Raw genomic sequence first — 23,540 nt, 5'->3', positions numbered from 1 at the left:
GATCACAGCATTTAAGTGCAAGGGAGGAATTAAGACTTCAGTAAAACTGGAAGTAAACACAGAAATTCCTTATCATCATCATCATCCTGACTTCTTATTAAGTGTCCAGCAGCAGCCTTCAGCCTTGCTCTCTTCCCTGGCTGTGATTCCTCAAGGAGCCCAGTACTTTACTGCATGGAGGGACCCAAGTTTCCAGTTTCCACAACAAGCCAAGTTTGGAAAGCAAAGGAACTGCCCAAGAAAACCCTAGAAACATTTCCTGATGTATCCTTAGTGATAAATCTGGCTCCCGTGTAAGAAATCCATCACATGCCTGGAATCCTTCTGTACCTTCCAGGTCAGCAACCAGCTTTTTTTTCTTTTTCAGAGAGAAAACTCATGGATTGGGGCTGGAGGTACAAAAAAGGTTAGGGGCAAATGGTTATGAAAAGGCAGATGGACATGTCAGCAGGCTTCAAACGCTCAGTGCAATCAACTTATCTGTAGCTGCTAATAGGCAGAAAGGTACAAATTATTTTATTAAAGCTGCAAAAAGCAGAACTCCTGACATTTTATTCCTGGGGAAGATATATCACACCCTATTTTCAGTGGATCACTGAATTAAGATTCAAGTTTATTTATTTCCTTCATCTGATGAGGCCCCAGTGCCTCCAGGCTGCCTCAGCACCAAGTACCTGCCTCCAAGGATTTTGTTCCCTTTTCAAAAAGTTTTGCTGACAACAGGGAATTTCAGTAGATTCCCAGCCTGTCAAAACAGCAGTCCAGGGAGAGGATCTCTGGGAAGCCTGGGCACTGCTGCAAAAGCAGGGGGAAGTCCTGCTCCCTGCATCCTCTGGAATGTGGGTCTGAGCTTCCAAATTGAAAAGTCCCCCAAAGGCTCCATAAATTCCAGTGAGTGTTACTGTTATACATTTATTCTTCTTCTGTATTTCTACTGTCAGGTAATATTCAATGAGACCAGGAGGCTCATGAAGATTTTGAGAGCAGAATTGTGAATGAAGACCCCTTGGGAGATATGAAAATTGTATGGAAGACTTTGAAGCCGCGGAGGGGAAAAGCTAAGTGACCCAAGGAGGTTAATGTGCCCCTTTCCCCCCTCCCCTTTGCAGGAGGAAAAGGGTAAAACCCTCTGAGAATCTGTACCAAATCCAGGTCATCTGCTCTGCAAAACACTGATGTACTCACCTGCAGAGAGGTCACAGACATACCCAGAGGAGCAGCGCTCCAAAGCCTTCTCTGCACTCCAACAGAAACAGACAGGGAATAAAGATGTGTGGTTGCAATCAAATTATCCCTTCAAAGAAATAACAATAAATGCTGAACTTCCCAATTACAAGGGACATACAAACCTTGGAAACCATTAAGAACCACTCCTTCTGTTGATGAATTATCCAGAGTGCACAGAGCTATTTGCTGAGCTTCACTGTACCATGCTAATTATAAATTAATATATTACTCATTACATAGTCAGGGTCTACAATCAGCTAATGCAGTACTGCAAAGAGCCTGTTTTAAAACATCCTCTGGTATTTTTATGATTTAGATGTTTTATTTACTTCTGTTCTGGCTTAAATGCAACCAACATGTCATTCTTTCACAAAGAAATGTCCCTGGCTCCATCCTACCTCCTCTGGGGCTCAGCAACATAGATGAAAGATGGATCTTAGAAAGGCTTTTTCAATGCTAAGCACTTGCATGATAAATTAACTAAAATAGCATAATTTAAGACTAATTCCTGTGTTACTGATTTTTAAATCACTGTTTATCATGGCAACATGCTGGATTCACCTGAAGCTGTGCCCAGGGAAGGTAAGTACCTGACACCCCCATGCTCAGGGGTGACTTTGGGCAGGATGGGGAGACAGGGAAAGCATGAGCATGCCAGGCCAGACTCCCAGAGGGATGGGAAGAGTGAAGGGCAGAGCTGCTGGCATCCAAAGTGGCTGTTTATTGGCGTTAGTCTGACTCAGTCTACAACATCTGCATTCCCAGGCCCTGTGCCAGGCAACCTTGTGAAGGGAGGAACTTCAGCCTTGAAGATAAGGAGAAAACTTTACATGGATCTGTCTGGCAGGATGAAAAGGGGAAATGGAGCCCTCTTTCTTGGAAAACAGTCTTTAACACTGCATTGTTTCAGGGAGCATTCCTGCAGAAACATGTTTATTTGTCAGACCATTCTTTCCATGCTGTGCTCAACATAACGGAAACAACAAATATCAAGAGGGTCACAGAAGTCAGTCTGGAAACTGCCAATTCCTTCTTTCCAAGGAAAGCCTGCTGGTGACTCAGCAGTACAGGGCAGATTGGCAGTCTTACAGCGGGGAGACACATTCGTTGGAGAATCCAGTGGTTTTCAGCTTTAATAACATGATGATATTGCACTCAGAATATCTAAGAGCACCCCATGCGTGACCAGCATCTGTACAAGGACACTGTGAGGGGAAGGAATCGGGAGCTGAGGAGAGGACCCAGGAATGTCCATGAATGACCCATGGAGAAGAACTAGAGGGATGTTGGCCTCAGGCTGGAAGGGTTGGTTTGGAAGGGGCCTTAAAGATCAGTATTTCCAACGCCCCCAGAAGGAACCTTAAAGATAACCTAGTTCCAACCCCCCACCATGGGCAGGGATGCTGCCCACTAGACCAGGTCCTGAAGGGTACTGAAAGAGCTTTGAAGTGTACTGGAGACCTTAGATCTTGGGATTAGAAGGTGGGAATACAGGTACCACTGAGTCACTTCTGTACTGTGATCCTAATAATCTGCTACAGTTTGAAGATCTCTGAAGTTGGCTAAAGCCTGGAGGGCTCTCAGTTCTGCTTCTGCTTGGCAGTTACAACGCTACAATGCAAAAGCCCCGTGTTCACAGGAATTGGTGGTTCCTCTGTGAAACTGAGGCACTGGGGCACACGAGTTCACGAATTTTAAGAAACAGACTCAAATCCAATTTTGCTTTACAGTAGCCAAGTATTATGTTTTTTGGTTTTTGGGGTTTTTTTGTTGGTTTTTTGGGGTTTTTTTGTGGGTTTTTGTTTGTTTGTTTGTTTTTTGTTTTTGTTTTGTTTTTTGGGTTTTTTTTCTGTCACAGGAGCCGAGGCAGGGACGTGCTAAGGTCACGCTGTGCAAGCGATGGTTTTTACGCTGGCGACTCTTCCCCTCCCAGCCAGGGAGGATGTGTTGTTCTGCATCAGCTCAATCCGCATCCTGCTCACGCTGGAGCGCAGCATCCTGGGTGAAAAGGAGGGAGAGGTTCGGCTTTCAGCCCTCTCACGGTACGTCCCTGCTCCTCCGCAGGCTGCGGGTTATTAATAGATTATTAGCCCGGAATGGCCGCGCGTGGGCTGATGAGCGCGACAGGGGCGACAAAGCGCCCGGCGCTGGGCGGGGATTTTGTCCCGGAGCAGGTGGCGGAATCTTGGGACGATCCAGTTAGTAAACTTACCTGTCGGTAAAACGCGTGGACAGGGCCAGCCTTTTCCCCCGCAGCCCCACCTCCAGCCGGGAAAAGACTTTTCCAGAGCATTTTCTGCGCTGGGATGGTTCGTGTCCCGGGGCTCCCGGCTGGCAGAGCACGTCCCTCGCCGGGAGATCTCGACCTCCACCTGCACCCGCCTGCGGGATACCGGCGGGGGGGTTCATCACCCGGCAGGGCTCGTTCTCCGCCGGCTGCGGAATGACGACGGGACTTTCATTACCCGGCAGGGCTCGTTCTCCGCCGGCTGCGGGAGATGCGCGTACGCGCTGCGGCGCTGAGCTGCTGCGCCTGCTTCCCCCCCGTACCGCGGCGGGGGGGAGCGGGGCGGGGCGGCGGGCTCGGCTCGGCTCGGCTCGGCTCGGCTCGGCTCGGCTCGGCCCGCTCGGCTCGGCTCGGCTCGGCCCGCTCGGCTCGGCTCGGCTCGGCTCGGCTCGGCCCGGCCCGCTCGGCTCGGCTCGGCTCGGCTCGGCTCGGGATGCTGCTGCGGGTGCGCGCTGCCGTGGCGCAGCTGGCGGCGGGGCTGGGCGCGCAGCCCCCCGCAGAAGCCCGGGGCGGCGGGGCAGGAGCCGGGGCCGGGCGGGGATCGCCGCCGCCAGCCGCGTTCTGCCGGCCGGCCTTCCTGCAGCTGACTCCCGAGGAGCTGCGCCGCGCCGACGACCACACGGGGCGGGCGGTGCAGAGCCCCCGCGACGGGCGCCGCCGCCTGCCCTGGAGCACGGGATACGCAGAGTGAGCGGGGCCGGGAGCCGGGTTGCAGCCGGGGAGGGCAGGACGGCACCGCTCGGCGCTGCAGCCGTGGGCACGAAAGTGGGTCGCGGCGGGCGGTGAGCTGCGCCTGTCCCTTTTCCAGCAGCAGCAGCGAGGAGCGGGCGCTGTGGGTGCCCCTGATGGGGGAGCACCAGCGAGGGGCTGGGGTCTCCCCGACCCCGCGGGTTTAGGCTCTTGTGTCCGCTTTGTTCTGCGCTTTCTGCACAACACCCGCTGTCACCGAGGGGTACCGAGGGCGAGGGAGCTGCGGCGCCTCTAGCAGGACGCTTGGGGAGCAGGGACCGGGGGATTTCTTGGGAGTGAGACTACTTGAGACTTCCCCTTCAAGGACCTGATTGTCGTCTTCTTTCACTAGCTGCGAGTTTCAGCCCTAACTGAAAGCGGGCGGGAAGGTCAGTCTTTGAAGGCTTTTGCTGCTATTTACTGTCAGCCCACTCCCGCATCCCTTCCTCAGGCTGATCTTCCCGATATCCTAGAGAGTTTTATGAGATGTTGATTTCCCCTTGGAGGTAGTGGGGTAGGAGTACCCAGAATGAAAAAAAAAAAAAAAAATCCCCTTTTTGGTATCCCAAGAGTTCTTCTGCAAACCAGTTTGGAAGTCTGCCCAAATTAAAATCACCCTGCTGTGTTTACAGCTTCATCCTGTGAGCAGGTCCTGCAATCTAGACCTGAAATCTGCTGTTGTTAGCAGAGGCTGGGAAAAGTCAGTGTGAATCTTTTTGCAAAAGTTCTGCCGGTTTCATCATCATCACCTTCTCCCCTCCTTCCCTGAGCCCTCTGCGCCCCCGAAGAGGTGATGGGACATCGGTGAGATGTGGTTCTCTCTGTGTGTCCCAGGGGGGTATATCTGAGGCTGATACAGGTTTTGAGGCAATTATTCTGCCTGGGGCAGTGCTAGGGACCTTCAGCAAACCCAGTTTATTTCTGGTCACCTCCCCTGGTAGGTGTGTGGACAGCTGCTCCCCCCTGGACCCAGCTGTGGGTGGGACTCAATGCTGCTCCTGGCCCCAGATCAACCCATACAACTGGTCTGAGACACCTGGGACAGGATAGGAGCGTTGTGCAGACCATCCCTGGCATCTCTGGGGACATGGGGGCATGAGTGGAGGGGAGGGGGTATGGGGGGAGAGATGCTGTGGGATGGCATTTGCTGAAGCATGATGTGAAAGAAAGGGCCTTTACACCTTTTTTCCTCCTGGCAGGGTGATAAATGCAGGGAAGAGCCAGCACAATGAGGACCAGGCATGCTGTGAGGTGGTGTTTGTGGAGCAGAGGCCCAGCCCAAGGGGCTGGCTGTCATCCAGGGAAGACAGCGAGGAGTTGGATGGGGTGAGAGCCGTGGTGGGTCACAAGTAGGGACACAACAGGGAGGATGGCCAGCAGCAGGGCATGAGATGGGACACATGGCAGTGTGTGCACACTGGGGATTCCCTCCGTTCATGGTGCTTCTCTCTCCTGCTCCTGCCATCCTACGTCTCCATGTGACTACACCAGGGCTGGCCCAGGGACACCAGTGGCCCACGTGCCCTGCTGGGCTGCAGAGGAGGCTGCTGGAGGCACGAGGTGTCTGACACAGGGCTGGGCTCCAGCCAGGGATCAGCTATGTCCAGACACCCTTGGTCAGCTGCCCACATTGCTGCTGCCTGCACTGAGACCTGTGAGACTCGTGTCACTGTCCTCAGCTGGTAGCCCAGCTGCTCTGAATTCCCCATGCCATCTGCTTCCTTGCAGGCTCATTTAACCTTCCCTCTTCTCCCTGCAGGGCAGGAAAGGTTTTTATTTCCACTACTGGGCCTTGTTTGATGGCCATGCAGGCAGCGGGGCTGCTGTCATGGCATCCGAGAGGCTCCACCTGCACATCTGTGAGCAGCTCCGGGACCTCGTGGAGATCCTGCAGGACCCCTCCCCACCTCCCATCTGCCTCCCATGCGAGGCACAGACTGGTTCTGCAGATCCAAACCAGATGTCCTATGCAGAGGACCGTGGGGAGGTCCTGAACGATGCTGTGCCACGGTTTCACCTGGAGAAAGCTGTGTCCCACGAGAGCCTGGTGATTGGTGCCATTGAGAATGCCTTTAAGCACATGGTGAGGATTCTCTGCCTGTGAAATCATCTAGGGCATCCCCTGAGAGCACCTCTTTGCTGTCTGTGTCTGTATCAGTTTGACCCCACTGATAAAAGGCAGCTCTGAGCAGGGAGGGGACCACAGGGAGGGGTCCAAGCATGATCTCAGAGAGGGCTCTGTGATGTTCTGCATTTTGAGCTTTCAGAACGCAGAGCTTTGGGCTCCAGGCTGTGTGCTGCAGGGGGCTCGGCTGCACGTTGTTCCAGGAGGCCCACCTGCTCCCCTCCTGCCTTGCTCTTTCCTGCCCCAGTGAAGCCACATCCCTGGATGCCCCACAGGACCCCTGGCCCCTCAAGCCCTACAGCTACTCTGTGGCTGTGTGGGGAAAGGTACCCTGGCTGGTCTCTGCTTCCCACCTGGAGCTGAGGTGCTGCTGGAGCAGCCAGGTGCTACTTGGGGTGGCCCACTTACCCTGCAGCCTCTCTGTCTCCCCAGGACGACCAGATCGAGCGGGAGCGGGTGTCCCAGCACCTGGCTGGGGGGTGCTGCGCCCTGGCTGCCATCTACCTCATGGGCAAGTTCTACGTGGCCAACGCTGGTGACAGCAGGTACAGCCCCACAGGGCAGCCCTCGGCTTTTGCTCAGTGACTGGGGACACCCCAGTCGAGTGGTGTTGCCAGAGGTATGGCTGGTGAGGAACGCCCAGCTCCAGCCCTGTCGAGGGGAGGGTGAAGGTGGCAGAGCTGGGCAGAGTCATCCCCTGCCTGCTCCATGCCTCGGGAACAATGTACTCTGCTGTGATCTCTGTGTTTGCCAGGTACACAGACAGGGCTGTAGAACTGCCTCCCAAAGTCTGGGATGTGCTCCCTTCTTTCCTAACATCCTCTCTGCTTCTCAGATGGCTCTGGATACCCTGGCCCCTGCTGCTGGCACAGGCCTGGGCTGCAGGTTGGAGAGTGAAAGTTGCACTCAGCAAAGCTTTCAAAAATGTGCAAAAAGTAATTTTAGAGTACACTTCATACCAGAGACCTGTTTCAGGAGAAGGACACGAATCTATGTGCAGTGGGAGCTTGGAGCCCAAGAACTGTAATTGCTGTAGATATTTCCAGGGGTGGGCTAATGTAACTACACCTGTGTTACATTTCTGTACCTGTGCCCACACTGCAAAGCAACGGCAGAAGGGCAGGTCCACCTTCCATTTAAGGTGACCCTGCAGGTGAAGCTGGTTTGAACTGCCCTGTATTTATCATGGGATCAAAGAATGGTTTGGGTAGGAAAGGACGTTAAAGCTCATCTTTGACCCCCTGTCATTTGCAGACACCTTCCACTAGCCCAGGTTGTCCCACGCCCTGTTTGACCCGGCTTTGAACATTTCCAAGAATGGGGCAGCTCCAGTTGCTCTGGGTATTTACTGCAGGTTACCTTGTCCTCAGCAATGTCAGACCAGCAAATACAGGCTCTGGTCTGTTGTCTGAGGCTGGATGTGCTTCCGGCTCTGGGACAAAGAAGGAGATCCCTTGTTTTGGGTGCAGGTGCCCCTCCATGTCAGCAGCAGCCAGGCACGGGCCAGGCAGGATGTCAGCATGCACAGAGTGCAGAGTCCTGAGGTTGTAACTGTGCCTCTGCGCAACAGCCACTGCCAAGCTGAACTCAGCTGGCCTTACATTGTTGGAGCAGACTCACAGCTGACTCACAGTGTTGGAGATCCTTGGGCCTACCGTGACATCCAGAAACATCTCATAATCAGACCTTTATGTTTTCTTGAGACATTAAACTGTAACAGCAGACCCAGCAGCAAGTCACAGTGCTGTTGTGGGATGGGCACATGTAATTCTGCTGCAGGCAATTTCTGCCCCTGCTGTGTGCAGGTTCCCCCTAAAGGGAGCCTTTTTGCTACTCTTTTTCTAACCATATTCTGTCCTTTGATTTGGTCTGCTTCATTCCCCTCTGCCCCATGCTTTCCCATTTCCCCTTCCTTCCTGCCCCACTGCCCAGGGGGAGCAGTGAATCCAGGAAGCAGCCCCTACCTCAGGCTGGGAAAAGGGTGGGCAGCAGAGGGAAGGGGATGCACCACTCCTGGGAATCAGCCCTGGAGAGCCAGGCGCAGCTCCTCTGCCAAGTCTCCTTCTCTCTAATCTCATCCTTCCATGTTTCATTGCAGGGCCATTATCATCCGTAATGGGGAAATCATTCCAATGTCCAGGGAGTTTACTCCAGAGACAGAGAGGCAGAGACTGCAGTTTTTAGTAAGAAAGACCTTTCTTCTAACCTCATTCCTGCTGAAACACCTCCTGGCCTCTTCCCAGTCCCCTGTGCTGCCTGCTGGACTGCTGCCATGGTGGGGTTCTGGACCCAAGGGCAGCCCCGCGGCTGGGACCTGCTGTTGGCACTTGTCCATCCCAGACTGCTTCCTGGGATGGGGAGAGGCACTGGGATGCAGGGAGCTGGCACAGGGGCGTCTTGTGGCTGGCAGAGGCCTGGTTTGCTGTGGCTCAGTGTGAGGGTCTGTGACGGTGAGCCTGGCAGAGCTGTGACATGGAGAGCCCAGGCTTTTGGCATGGGGCTGGGTTGGTATGTTTGCATGGAGCCAGTTAGGTCCATCTTGTCCTGTTGCTGTCCAGGGAACAGGGAGCATCCCCTGCCTGGGCTGCTGTGACCTGGGGGAGTGCAGCTTGGCTCCCTCCATCCACTGTGCTCCCTTTCAGTGTCAGAGGAGCTGCAGTGCTCCTGCCGAGCCCTACTTTCTTCCCTGGCTGCTCCCCGGAGAGTGGCAGCTGATGTGTGCCAACGTTTCTGTCTTTTGTTCTGGCAGCTCCATGTCCCGCTCCGGGATGGACCTCCTGGTGCCACCCAGAGAGACTCTTAAAGGTTATAAAGACCTCTCTGAGGGCAGCACAGGGAAGGAGGAGTTTGTGTTGGAGAAGGTCTTGCTGGATGAAATTTCCTGGCTTGCAATGTACTTGGAAAAACACGGAGGTGTTTTTTCTTGAATCTATTTTTGAATGACCCAGAGGAGGAAACTGCTGTGATCAGAATCCTCCTCAGCTGGCTGCAAGGGGCTGGGCACAGGCACATGCTGCTCTGCCACATGGTGCTGAGGCTGGGGTCAGGGCTTCCCCAGAGTGGGCTGGGGGTCTCCATGCCTCTGCCCCAACCCCCTGCAATCCCATCTTCCCAAGGGATCTCCTCTTCTCTTCCTGCTTTTCTTTCCCTGACAGCATTTTCCAGCACTCCCTGTTCCCGGTCCCCTCCACACTGTCTTCCATGAGGGCTTGGGGCTGCCCTGGGTAGGGCTCTGTGCTGCTGCTTGTCCCTTGTCATGGTCACAGCTGGGACACAGCTTCAGAAAAGACCCATCACTCTTTTCTTTGGGTGAGTGCCATGCCCTGCACTGAGCCTGGGATCCTGGGAGGTTTGCAGCTACGACTCCTTCTGAGTAAATTCCAGCTTCTCTTGGATATTTTTGGGGTTTGATTGATCCCTTTTGGAGACCTTTATTTCCCAAAACTCTCTATGCAAAAGCTTCACCTTCTTGCTGAGTGCTGGCATGGCTGTCCTCAGCTCCAGTTTCCCCTCTGGCTTAGCACATGTGGCTGGTTTGAAGCTGCTTTACCAGCACCTATTCAAGTGGCTCCAGAGCAGCTGAGGTTATCCCACCACGGAATGCTGTAGCCGAAATCCCGGTGGACGGTGGATCCTGATCTGGGCAGGGCTGGCTCCACAGATCCTGCTCTCCCAGCCCCGTGGCTGAGGCAGCACTCCTTCCTGCAGGCATTGCTGAGGCCCGAGCTGCTGGGGAAGGAGTTCACCCACCTGGAGTTCCCCCGCAGGATCCAGCCCAAGGAGCTGGGCAAGAAGATGCTCTACAGGGACCAGAACATGAATGGCTGGTAACCCAAAACCTGCTGGCAGCACTGGGGTCCGTCTGGGGTGGCTGCTCATCTCTGGCATCCCATCCCATGGGGCAGGGGGCTCTGGCACACTGGGGACCCCGGCCCTAAGTGGTCAGCAGAGGTGCTGGAAGCTTCACCTGCTGACACCTTGTCTCTGGCGTATTTTAACCAGGGCTTACAAAAAGATAGAAGAGGATGACCTGAAGTTTCCACTTATCTTTGGGGAAGGCAAAAAGGTAAAGTGCTGTGGCAGAAGCTTGGCAGGCATTGTTTCCTGCCTGCTGTCACTGTTTTGGGGGATTTCAGCCCATTTTTGGTAGTGCTGTCGTCACCAATTCTCAGCTGGGAATAGAACTGGAGATAAAGCTGCTTAAAGTCCTCTTTTGATTCCACCATTCTCCAGGCTCGGATGATGGCCACAATTGGGGTCACAAGAGGCCTGGGAGACCACGACCTCAAGGTGTTCAGCTCCAACATCCACATCAAGCCTTTCCTGTCCTGCTTCCCAGAGGTAAGCCTGGCTGCCAGCCGCTGCGCACCCAGGGGTCCCTGCAGTGGTCAGAGCCACTCGGCAGGACCAGATCCACGATATGGCCAGGGCAGCAGGAGCCTCCTTGCCTCTCACCCTTGCCTCTTGCTGTTGCCTCCCAGGTCAGGGTTTATGACCTCACGCAGTATGAGCACTGCCCTGACGATGTTCTGGTGCTGGGCACCGACGGGCTCTGGGATGTCACCAATGACAAGGAGGTGGCTGCTGTGGTGATGGAGGTGCTGACGAGCTATGAGCCCAACGACCCGTGCAGGTGAGCTGCAAGTGGGCAGGGGGACAGGCGTGTCGGGTGCTCCACCACCTCCCCTTGGCCTGGCTCCTCAGAGCAGTGTTGTGGCCATGCAGCCCTCTGGGCTCCACAGAGTGCATTGCTCCCCTGGATGTGCACATCTGAATCTGGATCTCTCCAAGGGACACTTTCCTGCAGCTCTAGCTGCTCTAGCTTCTTCCCTCTTGCCCGGATGCTGCCTCCGGGGGTGTGGAGTCACTGCTGAGCCGTGCTCTGCTGTGCCTCCAGGTACACCATGGTGGCCCAGGAGCTGGTGGTGCGGTCACGGGGGGTGCTGAAGGAGCGTGGCTGGCGGCTTGCCAATGACAAGCTGGGCTCTGGCGATGACATCTCTGTTTTTGTGATCCCCCTGGGCGGCCCCGGCAACTACACGTGATGCTGAATGAGCCTGGGGCAGCGGGGCTCTCCTTGCCTGGATGGAGACACTGGAGTGGGACACTGAGGCTGCCTCCTCTAAGCACTTGTGTTTTGAGCCGACTGCAAGGAGAGTAAGAAACCTGGAGCCTCAGTCTGTGCTCCTGTCCAGGGCATCCCCCTCCGCCTGCTTGCATCCCAGTCCCAGGTGGAGATGGAGAGGCCTTGGATAGAGTGTGAGCACTGGGGCTGAGGGATGTTTTTATGCTGCAACTTTCTCAATGCTGTGAAAAGCCTGAAGGCTCCTTGGCTCCTCATGTCCTTTGCTTCTTGCCATGCCTATGCTGACTGCAGCCCTGTGTGACAGCCACGGGGCTGCTGTGTGCTCATACCTGCTGCAGTCACCACCCATCTCCTGCCCCGTGATGCTCTGGCCAGTGACACCGAAGCTGCTGCTGGAGGTGGGAGCTGGGGTTCAGATGGGATGTGACTGGGAGTAAAGTCACAGGCAGCTGGGCAATGGAGCTGGCACAAGTCCAGTTGTGGCTCCACAATGGCCATCCCAGCCTTGTGCTCCAAATTTTCAGCCCCTCACACCTTCATTCTGTCATGGACTTTGGCTCAGTCTCCAGTCTTGGAGATTGGAGCAGTGACCAAGCTCTGCCATGCACCAGACCCCTGAGGAGGGATAAGCAATTGCACCAGCACTGGTTGTGCCACAGGTTGTACCCCCATCTTCCTCATGTCTTGGATCGCTGCAGTGCTTCTGGAGCCAGTTCTTTGTTAACTGGAGAGCTGAGCTGGAAAATGTCTAAATCCTTTCATGGTGTGGAGAGTCTATGAATGTATGTCTATATTTTGGAGTGGTTCTGAGTTAGCAGCCTCACACAGAACAGCCCTATTCAGGTGAGCTTAACAGCTTAACTGCACTGGATCTGCTTAGCCCAGGGCTGGGAACCCACAGTAAAAGCAGCTTGGTGTGACCAAGGCAGGGAAAGACAGCTCCTGTGTTTTCCTCAATGATCTCAGAACTGGTGCAGAGGGGAGCTGAGCAGTTGATCTTTGCACTGTATTTTTGTATCACACACATCACTAACCTGGAGCATCCATTTCCCAGACCTCTGCAGAGTCCTAAACTGTGAGGGATTGTCCCATCCTGGCAGTGTGGGGATGGGGAGAGCTGGGCCATGGTTCCTTGTCTGGGAAGGGCTCTTGTGGCACCAGTAGTTCGTATCCTGTCACTGGCTGCAGCCAGCTTTTGTCAAGTGTCACCTCTAGTGAATGTTGTTTTTGTCCTGTAACCAGTGAGATGTAAATAAACTGGGTGCACACAATGGAAAGTGAAAGTTATGGAGGGTATTTGAACCTGTTGGCATCCATGCTGAAGGGAGTGGTGCTGGGGCCGGGAGCCTGTCCTTGTGTAGCACTCTGTGTTTAAATAAAGATTTTGCCACTCACAGTCCTACTTCAAAGTCTTTCTTTGCAGAGCTCCTGCAAAGAAGACTTACCAAAAAGCCAATTAGCTCTGATTAATTGAAGTAGGCAGGCAAACAGGCCTGCACAGAGCCATGTGTGCTGCGGTCCATCTGCCCTTGGCGCTGGTCAGAGCCTTGCAGCACCCATCCAGCACCCGTGGGCAGTGGGAGCCGCTGGTGTGCTGCCGGGGATTTGGACCCCTGGGTGTGGCTGGGAGGCAGCAGCAATGGCCAGTCTGGTGGGAACAGGGAGGGAGGAAAGACTCATGGTTTTCCTGTCTTCGGGGGAGGGAGTGGGGCAGGCTGTGGCTCTGAGGAATGTGACTATCCCTCTCGGGGAGTTCAGCCACTCAAGCAGCAGCTACTTCTGCCTCGAGGGTGGGCTGCCTGCTGGAAACATCCCCACATCCCTCTGACGGCCACCTGGTACCCCTGATACTCCTGATGCTCTCTTCACACTTGTTTGCACAGCCCCGTTCCCCTGGCACATTCCTTTTTACGCTGTGGCTGAGAACTGGCTCTGCTTTTCCAGGTCACTGCCTGGCTGTTGGATAAGACAACGAGGCAGTGGCTGCTGCATTTAAAGCTTCCTCTGTGGTTCCCTTTTTTACTAAGGAAACATTTCCTTTGGAACCAACTCCTGGCCTGGGGCTCGATAAATAAAGAAAAATAGTCTGCAAGTCCTTAAAATAGCAGCGGTTTATGAGCCTGGGTCTGGGCCAGGCTCCTGGGGCTGCCTTTCCCTGGCTGAAGGACGGGAACTCTGCCCCGCAGCTGGATGTCCTGGGGGGAGAGCCAGCGGTGGGCACGGGGAACCGGCGGCCCACCAGGGCACTGGGGTCACCTCAATGCAGGGAGGCACGGCAGGGCACAGCCCCGCTGTGCCAGCGGCCCTGGGGGGACCTGGGGACAAGGCACGGCCCTCAGCCACCTCTGTCACAGCGGCAAGTGGCCTGGCTGCTGCTCTCACCTGCCGCGGGGCCGCAGCTCAGCCCCTCCCCACTTGGCCTCGGGAAATGACCCGGTGAAACTCCCACGGGCTCCGCGGGGAAACGCCGGCGGCTCGGCGTGTCCCGGAGCCGGGCGGGCGCAGCGCTGGAAACGGCTCGGCTCGGCTCGGCTCTGCACAGCCCCGCTCGGCTCGGCTCGGCCCCGCTCGGCTCGGCTCTGCACAGCTCCGCTCGGCTCGGCTCAGCCCCGCACGGCTCGGCTCGGCTCAGCCCCGCACGGCTCGGCACAGCCCCGCTCGGCTCGGCTCGGCTCTGCACAGCCCCGCTCGGCTCGTCTCAGCCCCGCACGGCTCGGCTCAGCCCCGCTCGGCTCGGCTCGGCACAGCCCCGCACGGCTCGGCTCGGCTCAGCCCCGCTCAGCTCCGCGCAGCCCCGCACGGCTCGGCTCGGTTCGGTTCAGCCCCACACAGCTCGGCTCAGCCCCGCTCGGCTCGGCTCAGCCCCGCTCCGCCGCTCCGCCCGCCGAGGGCGGCCCCGGCCGGGGCGGTGCCCGGGGCCGCGCGGCGCGGCCGGGACGGAGCGGGACGGAGCGGGACGGAGCGGGACGGAGCGGCGGAGAGGTGCGGGTGCGGGAGCCGAGCGCGGCGGGGGCACTGCCGGGGCTCGGGGCAGCTGCGGAGTGGGGACACTGCTGGGGAGGGGGCGCTGCTGGGAGTGGGGCCAGAGCTGCGGTCTGGGGAACTGAGGTCTGGATTGATGGGGTTTAAGTTACTGGTGGAGTCTGGAGAAACAGGGCTTTGTGGATACTGGTAGGGTTTGGGGGAACTGGGATTGGGGTTTACTCCTAGGGTTTGGAGGGATTGAGATCTGGGTCTAGCAGTGGGATGTGGGGTCACTGACTCTGGTAAGGTGTGGGCTCAAAGGTGGGGTTACTGGGCTGTGGGGTCAGTGCAGGCGTGGGGCAATGGGGCACAGGGTGGGTGGCCAGCAGGGCTGCTGGGTGGGGTGCAGCAGGACAGGGTGGGCTGGGGGTCCATGGCTGTGGTGAGGGATGGGTCAGCTGTGCCTCAGTTACTGCAGGTTGTCATTCCTTGAGGGTGGCCTTGGGCTGTGGGTCCCAACTTGCAGTTGTCTCCCAGGCAGTGTCTGACCTCGGATGGGAGCCTGGGGGCTGCTGCCCCATCCCACATCCCTCCCCACAACCCCCCCTCCAGCAGTATCCCCATGTACAGCCTTGCTCATGGAGTGGCCACTCCGTGTTTTCTTCAGAAAGAGGGAAAAAAGTTCCCTTTCCTTGCTGCTGAGCTCATTCTTAAACATTTATGTTAGGGGGGTTTGTGGGGAGGGGAAATAATTGTGTAATGTCCTAGGAGCAGGGGAGCATTCCAAAAGCATGACTGCGTGGCCTTTTCCAGTGCTAGCAGTCTGGCAGCCAAGTCTCTCCATGGCCGCCAACCTCCCTAAACCCAGCCCCAGCCTCTCAGCACCCCGGGGGAACGGGAGTGTGATCCCTGGCTTCCATCTGTGTGGGGTGGGCTGGGAGCAAGGGCCTGGCTGAGCCCCCCAGGCCAGCACCCCTGGGAAAGTGTTCCAGGGGAACCTGGAGACTGGAGGTGGTGGATTGCCTGGCTTGTGTGTCATGGGAACCAATTGCATTTTGTTTCTATTTTGCCAAGTGCTTTTGGTGTCCAAACGGTTTCAGTTTATGTCCAGCTGCTCAACTCAGGTAGCTACTGCGTGAGATTTTGTGGACTTTCACTTGCATCCAGGTTCCTGACAGCTGCAGCTTCTCTGGGGAAATGTCTAAGTGGAAAATAAGCCAAGTCACTGTCTTCCAACAGGTTATCGGGAGCGTTTAACCAGGCTCACCTCCCAACTTGCCGTTTGCACTGGAGAGGCATATTGACATGAAAAGTAAGGAAGTGTATTAGCAAACATTGATCGGCGCTGAGGCAGGCAGGTGTTGCACAAGTACAGGCATCTGCTGAGATTGTGGCGTGTTATTTGGAGCTTCCAGCAAGACACTTGCGCTACCGTGAGGCTGGGAAGGCTGTCACTACTGCAGGAGGTAAAATAAGAACATGGCATGATGTCCTTTGGAAAAGGAGGTAAGGGCAGGCAGCTTTTGCCTCAATGCTCAAACACTTGTGGTTTGAGCTTTATTTAGGCTTTCAAATTCTTCTGTTCCAAGTTCCTTTCTCTGTTTTGCTTGTGGATGTTTTTTATGGGATTTAGCAATGAAAACGAGCCAGCCTGGACACTCTGCTCCAGGTCTGGGTCTGGACAGTTGCCCTTTGCCACTGGAGTGTGCGTTAAGCCCAGCCTGCCTGGTTGTGCCCAAAGAATGTCTCCAAAAAAATGGGTAAGGTCTAAACTTGAGCACTGGGTTGAGCTCCTATTTTGACAATCCCTTGTTCGGATATAGCCGGTCTAGAGGTCTGAGGAAGGTTTCAGTCAGCTCTCTCAGTGGTAAATACGGACATTTTCCTTGGAGCTGGGTGGTTTTGGCAGGTGAGCCGGGAGGCTGGGAGCAGTGGGGGATGTGGGTGGGCAGGGGTCAGCCCGGGGTGTCGGTGATGGCTGTTGGCCTGGGCGAGGGCTGAGGGTGAGGGCTGAGGACTGAGGGCTGAGGGCTGAGGGCTGAGGGATGGTCTGCACTGCACAAACTGTGCAGCTCGTCCAGCCCAGGGGGTGGATGAGTGTGAAATTATAGATGCTGCTTTGCCAAAGCCAGCGCCACTTGGATGGTTTTGAGCTGCGATCCTCCCAGGAGCCCACGCTCTGCCCGGCACATTGCATTTCCCCTTACCATTGCTGTTTGCTTCCAGCCCTTTTTGGAAACTTTTTCTGCCTTTCAGCCTTAATAAGTCTATGTTTCTGTAGTAAGAGTCCCTCTGGTGTTTGCAGCAGTGGCCGAGACACTTGTCCTGTACTACCTTGGCCATGGCTTAGGTGTCTCAGCAAATGAAATTATCCACAGTGGGCATTCCTGTGGGGCTTTAATTTGGAAGTTTATCTACTTTATCATTGTACCAGTGAGTCCAAACTGCTAAAACCATTTCTGCAGTGGAACTGCCCCATGGCTCTGGGGATATCCCTGTTGGGGGTGTCCCTGCCAAGGGGCTGCTCCCAGCACAGCTCTTTCCCCCCAGCCCTGCCCAGGTTGAGAGCTGTGCCTCTGGCCAGGGCTGTGATCCCTGGCGTGACCGGTCTGACCAGGGTGGGGCCCTCAGCAGTGCTTGGGAATTTCTGCTTTAGAACAAAACCCCTCTGTTACCTCTAGGAAGTCGAGTCTGGCCTAGGAGGTTCATTGAAAGATTTCTGTCCCTGGTTGGAGTCCTTCAAAGCATTAACATCTTTCTCTGCTATTCCCGAGTCCCCATAGCAGATGGGGTGATGGACACATCCTGCTGCCAGAGGAATTCCCTATATCCTGCTCAGCAGGAGCTTCACAGTTTGAGGCACAAAGCTGGGAGAGACCAGCAACACGAGGGCTGCGCTGGAGCCTGGCTGATTTTATGGTGATGGCTTTAGAACAGTTGCTTGGAAAGTAGAACAGAGCAATTTGGGGTCATGTGGCAGCTTTTTGGTGAGCTGGAGGAGATGCCTGCTCGGGATTTGGCCGGTGCTGGCAGTGGTGGCACAGATTAAACCCACAGCCATCCCCGTGTGGGCCCAGCCTGCCTGCAGCAGCAGGTGCAGGGATGGCACGGGAGCCCTGTGGGGTTGGGCAGTGGGAAATGCTGGCACGCAGCTGCTGCTCCCTTTTGTTTTCTCCATGGATGAGCAGGAGGCATTTCCAGCGCGGCCCTTTGAGTGCTGCTCACACCCAAGAGTTGCCAGTTTGGATTGCCAGCGTGGTCTGGGCAGCACTGGCTGTGTTTTGGGGTGGTTGGCACTTCACAGACTTTAAAGTCTCAGCTTCCATGTCTGTTGTGGATGACTGTGTGCTTTTAATCATTTGGCCTGATGGCAGTTGTAGTGAAGCTGTCTTCAGATTATCATAGAATCCCAAAATGGTTTGGGTTGGAAAGGACCTTAAAGCCATGGCAGGGACACCTTCCACTGTCCCAGGCTGCTCCAAGCCGTATCCAACCTGGCCTTGGGCACTTCCAAAGATAGGGCAGCCACAGCTTCTCTGGGCAGCCTGTGCCAGGGCCTCAGCATCCTCTCAGGGAATAATTTCTTCTGGAAGGGAGTCTGAGGTCTCCCAAGAGCCTTCTCTTCTCCAGGCTGAGCACCCCCAGCTCTCCAGGCTGGCACCAGAGCAGAGGGGCTCCAACGCCGTGGACTCGCGCCAGCAGCTCTCTGTGTCAGGGACCCCAGGGCTGGAGGCAGCTCTGCAGGTGGGGTCTCACCTGAGTGGGGCAGAGGGGCAGAATTCCCCCCTCCCTTGCTGCCCACGCTGGGGGATCAGCCCTGGGGTGTTCAACACGGGGGTGTTCCTGGGCTGCCAGTGAATGCTGTCATGTTGAGCTTCTCATCCACCAGCACCCCCAAGTCTTTCCTCTCAGGGCTACTCCCACTTAATTCTTCTGCATTTGTACTTGGGATTGTCCTGTTTGTCTTCATCAAATTGTCTTCATGTTTTCCACTCTTTTTATCTGCTCATAATCTGGCAACATTGCAAAGACCTTTGCATCAGAATCCTCATCCTGGGGTCTGGCCCCATCCTGCTGAGCAAAAAGAGCATTCCCTGGCAAAGAAGCTCATTTCTCCTGGAACAGAGAGCTGCTGGCATCTGGTATTGGTGCCATGCCAGCTGCTGGGTCTAGGGCATGGACTGGGGCACCCAGCCGACTCCTCTGGCTCACAGCTCTTCCAGCCTCATTGCCCTGCTCGCCTTTGCACACCAGCGCTGGATTAGTAATGGGCTATTTCTGGATGGCTCTCCTGAGTAATGGAATGAATTGTGCTGAGATTTTGGGTGGGGACAGTGCCTCTGCCCTCTGAGTCACACTCGGCATCACGCCGGGCTCGGGAGCTGCTGGGGCCGGAGCCATCCTGGGTCAGGGAGGGCACTGGAGGCCGTGGGAAGGAGCTCTGGGCGTGGGGACTGTGCTCACGCTGGGGCAGCTGCTGTCCCCCTGCAGGGCAGCATTCGGGCAGAGTGCCACTCTGGTTGGTTTTGGTTTCAGTCCAGTGTCTGCAGCCTGGGCACGGACAGATCCTGGTGTCCCTCTGTGAGTGGCTGTTTGTGTCCTTGGGCATCTCCTGCTCCTCAGGCTGCAGGTGTTGTCATCCGCCTGTGGTGTGGGTTAGATACTGGCACAGCCCAAACTGCCTTTCCTCTTGGAGATAGGGAGTCACAAAGCAGCATATCATGTTTTGCTGTGGGCAGAGAAGTTTTGTGTCTGAGTAAACAGGCTTTTTTCTCCCTGAGCGCTCCATTTTCTGTGCTGTGGACATGCTGCTGGAGAGAGGACGAGCCTTTTGTCAGACGAGAAGGATGGCTTGCAACAGGGCTTGGACTTGTACATCTTGGAGGTCTTTTCCAGCCTTAATGATTCTGTGGGACTGTGGGTTGGCCTGGTCCAGCTGGGCAGGCAGGAGCAGCAGGGCATGAGGAATAGGGACAGGAGCTGTTTCCCCCCATGCTCAGCACTTGCCTACCTAAAAAGTGCCTCTGGTTCCTAACAGGGACCCTTTGGAGCACCTTTTTCTTTTTTTCTCTGACTCCAGTGTTGCACAAATGTGCTCACCTTCCTGTAGACATTCTGCTCCACTGGGATGTGTGCCTGACAGCAAGGATCCCAGCTGAGGAACATTCCATCTCCCAGATGCAGCCCTTGATTCTCACTCTTCTCACCTTACAAGTGCCAGCTTTCTATTTTTATTAACAGCTCCAGAGCACTCAGCAGCCATGAACCCTTCCTGCCTCAGCTTGTGAGCCAAAATGCTTGGAGCCTACAAAGACCCATGGCTACAGCAGGGTCTGTTCTGGAGATGGGTGAAAACTCTCCCTCTTTTGCCCAAACCATTGGGCAGTGTGATTTGTAAAGCTGGGGTGGTTCCCGGGGTTTGTGTGACCTGCCAGGCACATGGATGAGACAAGCAGGTCTGCAGCCTGCCTTTGGAATTTGAGTCAGCCATTCAGGCTCATTCCTTAATCCTTCACTTGCAGCTAATTGTGATGCAGCCAGACTCCTGCTTTACCCTTTTCCTCCCTTTTCTGTTGGCACAGGGTAAGGGTAGGATCACTGGGCAGGGACAGATTCCTGGCCTTTGTTAAGGCTCAGTATGAGTGCCCTGGTTAAAGGCCAGGCTTGTGCTATTCTGGCCTTCCCAAGGTGATCCCAGTGATCCTGGAGTGATCCCAGCATGATCCATTCCCAGGGCTTGCAGCCCAGTGCATCAACACTGGTGTGTGTGTCCTTCCCAGAGGTTATTTCCTGTGACCCTTCCCCAGGCTCCCAGCATGAATGGCTCCTTCCCACCCTGCTGCCTGGGCAGAGGGTTTGGAGAGGGATAGGGCTGAGGGAGAGAGCATGGAACATCCCTGCCTTCAGGAGAGGTTTCTTGGTCACCTGTAATTTTCCCCAGAGCAGTGTGAATTTTCAGGGATTAAACCCTGACATGTCAACGTGTGTCATTCCCAGGATCTCTGCAGGGACAGGGGGCTGGTGATGTGCTGAAGGCACGTACAGAGTAGGACAGGCTCTTTGGACTGGGGATCTGGGGATGGAAAAGAGATTTTGGTCACAAGGTCGGGGAGGGATGTGATCCCACTGTGGCTGATTTTCTCATGCCTCATTCAGATGCTGTGCCAGGCATTTTGTGGCATTGTCCTGGCCGGTTCCCAGGCTCAGCTGTAAACCCCTTTTGAAAGTGAGGGATGCAAAGGCATAGTTTTCCTTGCAGAACTGCATCCTTTTCCCGTGGGGCAAAAAGCCGCCTGCTTTGTCCTGGGGTTTCAGCCCTGTTTGCTGAGTGATGACTGGCAGCTGCTCCCACTGCCAGTGCCAGCGACGGCTCTCTTGGTTCCTTTTTGGCAATGGCAAAAGCTCCTTTTTCAGACAGGCTGGGATGGGGCCAGCCCGGTGGTGGGTGCCAGGCACACAGGTCCTGCTTGCCCAGACCTCCAAGAGCTTGGCTTGGTGTGTTCCAGCTGCTGATCAAATTATTTGGGGTCTGGTGAGCATGCTGGGGTGAAATCCAAAGCACAGTTTCTGCCCTGAAGAATTTATCATTTAAAATAAACCCAGCATGTGCATGGAACTCTGAGATTGTCTAAAGTCCTGGGGACCTGGGTGGTAGCACAGCAAAACCAGGGAGGTTTGGATGTCTGGGGAAGTCAGAGTGGTTTTTCAGCTCCCACAAGGTCCCTGGGTGCAGCCACGAGCACTGAGCACAGCTGGGATGGTTCTCCCAGCCACAGCAGCACTGCTAGGTGTAAATGGCTCTGGCCAGGCTGGTTCTTGTGGTGGCCATGAGCTGAGGTGTGTGGGAGCTGGAGGGCTCTGGCAGAGGGTTGGGCAAACTTCTGTCAGTGGCTTCTCACGGTGGGATGTGCCAGGTGCTTGTGTCTGGGATCGCCCAGGCTGCTGTGCACAGGAATTTGGGGGGCCAGGAACATGAACTGCCCGTGCTGCTCTGTCTTGCTCACGTGCTGGTGTCCCTGCAGCAATGGCAGCCATCAGGAAGAAGCTGGTGATTGTGGGAGATGGTGCCTGCGGAAAGACGTGTCTGCTGATCGTGTTCAGCAAAGACCAGTTCCCCGAGGTCTACGTGCCAACTGTGTTCGAGAACTACATTGCTGACATAGAGGTGGATGGGAAGCAGGTGAGGGCTATTCCCGTCCCCTCGCTCCGTGTCCCACGCTGGCAGTGCCAGTGCAGTTGCTGGGATTGCTCTGTGTGCTCGGATGCACCTGCAGCGCATGGAGGAGCCCGTGGCTCCAGCATTTCTGGGTCACCCTGAGCTTGAGTTTGAGGAAGAGCAGAGCTATACCTGAGGAAGATAAGTCTATCACTCCTGGCTTAAACCGTGCCCTTCTCCCCTGTCAGGTTGAGCTGGCCCTGTGGGACACGGCAGGACAGGAGGACTATGACAGGCTGCGGCCCCTCTCCTACCCGGACACAGATGTAATCCTCATGTGCTTTTCCATCGACAGCCCGGACAGCCTCGGTAGGGACGGGGGGTCCCCCAGGGCTCGGTGCTGCTACTGAACCCCCTGGCGTCTGGGAAGCCCTCGTGCTGCCCCTCGAGGATGCCAGAGCCTTCCCTTCGTCCCCTGACCTTGTGTGCACTTCAGAGCAGTGCTGGCAACTTGCTGGCTGGGCGGAGGTGGTGGGAGTGGGGGCGAGCTCTCCCTGCTCCAACAGGGAAAGCTTGGGGCTGGATTCTGTGAGGAAGCTGTGGGGTAGCAGCCCCTCAGCTCATAGGATTCCATGTGTGCTTGTTGTAGAGAACATCCCTGAGAAGTGGACGCCAGAGGTGAAGCACTTCTGCCCCAACGTGCCCATCATCCTGGTGGGGAACAAGAAGGACCTGCGGAACGATGAGCACACGCGGCGGGAGCTGGCCAAGATGAAGCAGGTGGGGACAGCCCTGGGTCCCCCTGGCAGCAAGCCACTTCTGCCCGTACCAGATCCTGGCTGGAAGGGCTGGATGCCCCAAGGGCAGCTGCTGTTGCGTTCTGGCAATGTTTCCAAACCCTGTTTTTACTGCTTCCTAGGAGCCAGTGAAGCCAGAGGAGGGGAGGGACATGGCCAACAGGATCGGTGCCTTTGGCTACCTTGAGTGCTCGGCCAAGACGAAGGAGGGGGTGCGGGAGGTGTTCGAGATGGCCACCCGTGCTGGCCTGCAGGTCCGCAAGAACAAGAAGCGCAGAGGCTGCCCGCTGCTGTGAGCAGCCCCGCTGCACCTGCCCAGGGAGGGGCTGCTGGCAGGCAGCCCGAGCAGCCCCTTCTGGTGCCACTACCTGCCCCGAACCCTTTGCACCAGAGCTGCCACCCACGCTCACAGGGTGTCCCTGCCACATTCCAGGGCCACGAGGGGCCAAGTGCCTTCGGTACCTGCTGCTCTCCATGGGCGCGGTGTTGCTGTCGCCCCCCGCGTCGCCCCGTTTTGTACTGAGCTCCCTGGTTTGGCCTTTCCCATGGGCATTGCTGCAGTGCTCATTCTTTCCCCAGCTCTGGGCAGGTGCCACAGAAGCAGAGGTGCCAGTCACAGCTCACCTGTGGGGTGTGCCAGGCCCTCGGTGTATTTTGCCTGCTCTCCTTGGCCGTGGAGGCAGCACACAGCAGCGTTACAGACTTGCCCGGGCAGTTGTAGCCCTGTCTGAGCAGAGCTGGGCTCAGCTGCTGCCAGCACCTCCCCTCCCGGGACGCGTGCCCGGCTCTGCTGGTATCGCCGCCTTCCAGTCTGCCTCGGCCACAGACTTGGCAGCAGTGAACCCAACTGCATAATTGGGAGAATAAATGCAAGCTGGTATTTTAGTAAGTGTAACTTTGCTTGTGTGGTGTTCTTCTGGCTCTCCTTTATGCCTCTCACTGCTCCAGGCCCCTGCCTGGGCTCAGGGCCTTGTGCTGCAGGGTGAGGACCTGCCTGACCCCCAGCCCCTGCTGCTTTAGCTGCTGGTGGAGGATCAGGGCTCACTACCCTGTACTTGCAAAATAGCCAGGGAGCAGTTTACGTGGGAAGGGCCAGGCAGGAGCTTCCCAGCTGTACCCAGTCCCTGGCTGATAGGCACTGGCATCGCTGCTGGAGCCATCCTGCCTCT

At 56.0% G+C, this 23,540-nt stretch overlaps 3 protein-coding genes across 3 annotated transcripts; 2 read left to right on the top strand and 1 right to left on the bottom strand.

Annotated features, from left to right (window-relative positions):
- Positions 1–3,060: 3,060 nt before the first annotated feature.
- Positions 3,061–3,724, bottom strand: LOC144247677 (uncharacterized). The gene is made up of 2 exons (XM_077789037.1): positions 3,440–3,724; positions 3,061–3,225 (listed from the first exon to the last, which is right to left on the bottom strand). Exons 1-2 carry the CDS (start codon positions 3,634–3,636, stop codon positions 3,111–3,113), a joined length of 312 nt encoding a protein of 103 aa, XP_077645163.1. The 5' UTR covers positions 3,637–3,724; the 3' UTR covers positions 3,061–3,110.
- A 223-nt stretch (positions 3,725–3,947) lies between these two features.
- Positions 3,948–12,731, top strand: PPM1J (protein phosphatase, Mg2+/Mn2+ dependent 1J). Its single transcript, XM_021539478.2, has 10 exons — positions 3,948–4,201; positions 5,443–5,569; positions 6,003–6,326; positions 6,801–6,913; positions 8,467–8,551; positions 10,077–10,195; positions 10,371–10,434; positions 10,602–10,709; positions 10,850–11,001; positions 11,266–12,731. Exons 1-10 carry the CDS (start codon positions 3,948–3,950, stop codon positions 11,411–11,413), a joined length of 1,494 nt encoding a protein of 497 aa, XP_021395153.1. The 3' UTR covers positions 11,414–12,731.
- A 3,003-nt stretch (positions 12,732–15,734) lies between these two features.
- Positions 15,735–23,266, top strand: RHOC (ras homolog family member C). Its single transcript, XM_077789095.1, has 5 exons — positions 15,735–15,884; positions 21,441–21,598; positions 21,823–21,943; positions 22,224–22,354; positions 22,494–23,266. Exons 2-5 carry the CDS (start codon positions 21,443–21,445, stop codon positions 22,665–22,667), a joined length of 582 nt encoding a protein of 193 aa, XP_077645221.1. The 5' UTR covers positions 15,735–15,884; positions 21,441–21,442; the 3' UTR covers positions 22,668–23,266.
- The last annotated feature ends 274 nt before the right edge of the window (positions 23,267–23,540 follow it).

The sequence above is a fragment of the Lonchura striata genome, chromosome 30 (genome assembly GCF_046129695.1).
Source record: "Lonchura striata isolate bLonStr1 chromosome 30, bLonStr1.mat, whole genome shotgun sequence".
Taxonomy (NCBI): domain Eukaryota; kingdom Metazoa; phylum Chordata; class Aves; order Passeriformes; family Estrildidae; genus Lonchura; species Lonchura striata.
Note: the sequence above shows the minus strand (reverse complement) of the source record. Positions and strands in the feature narration are given on the sequence as shown.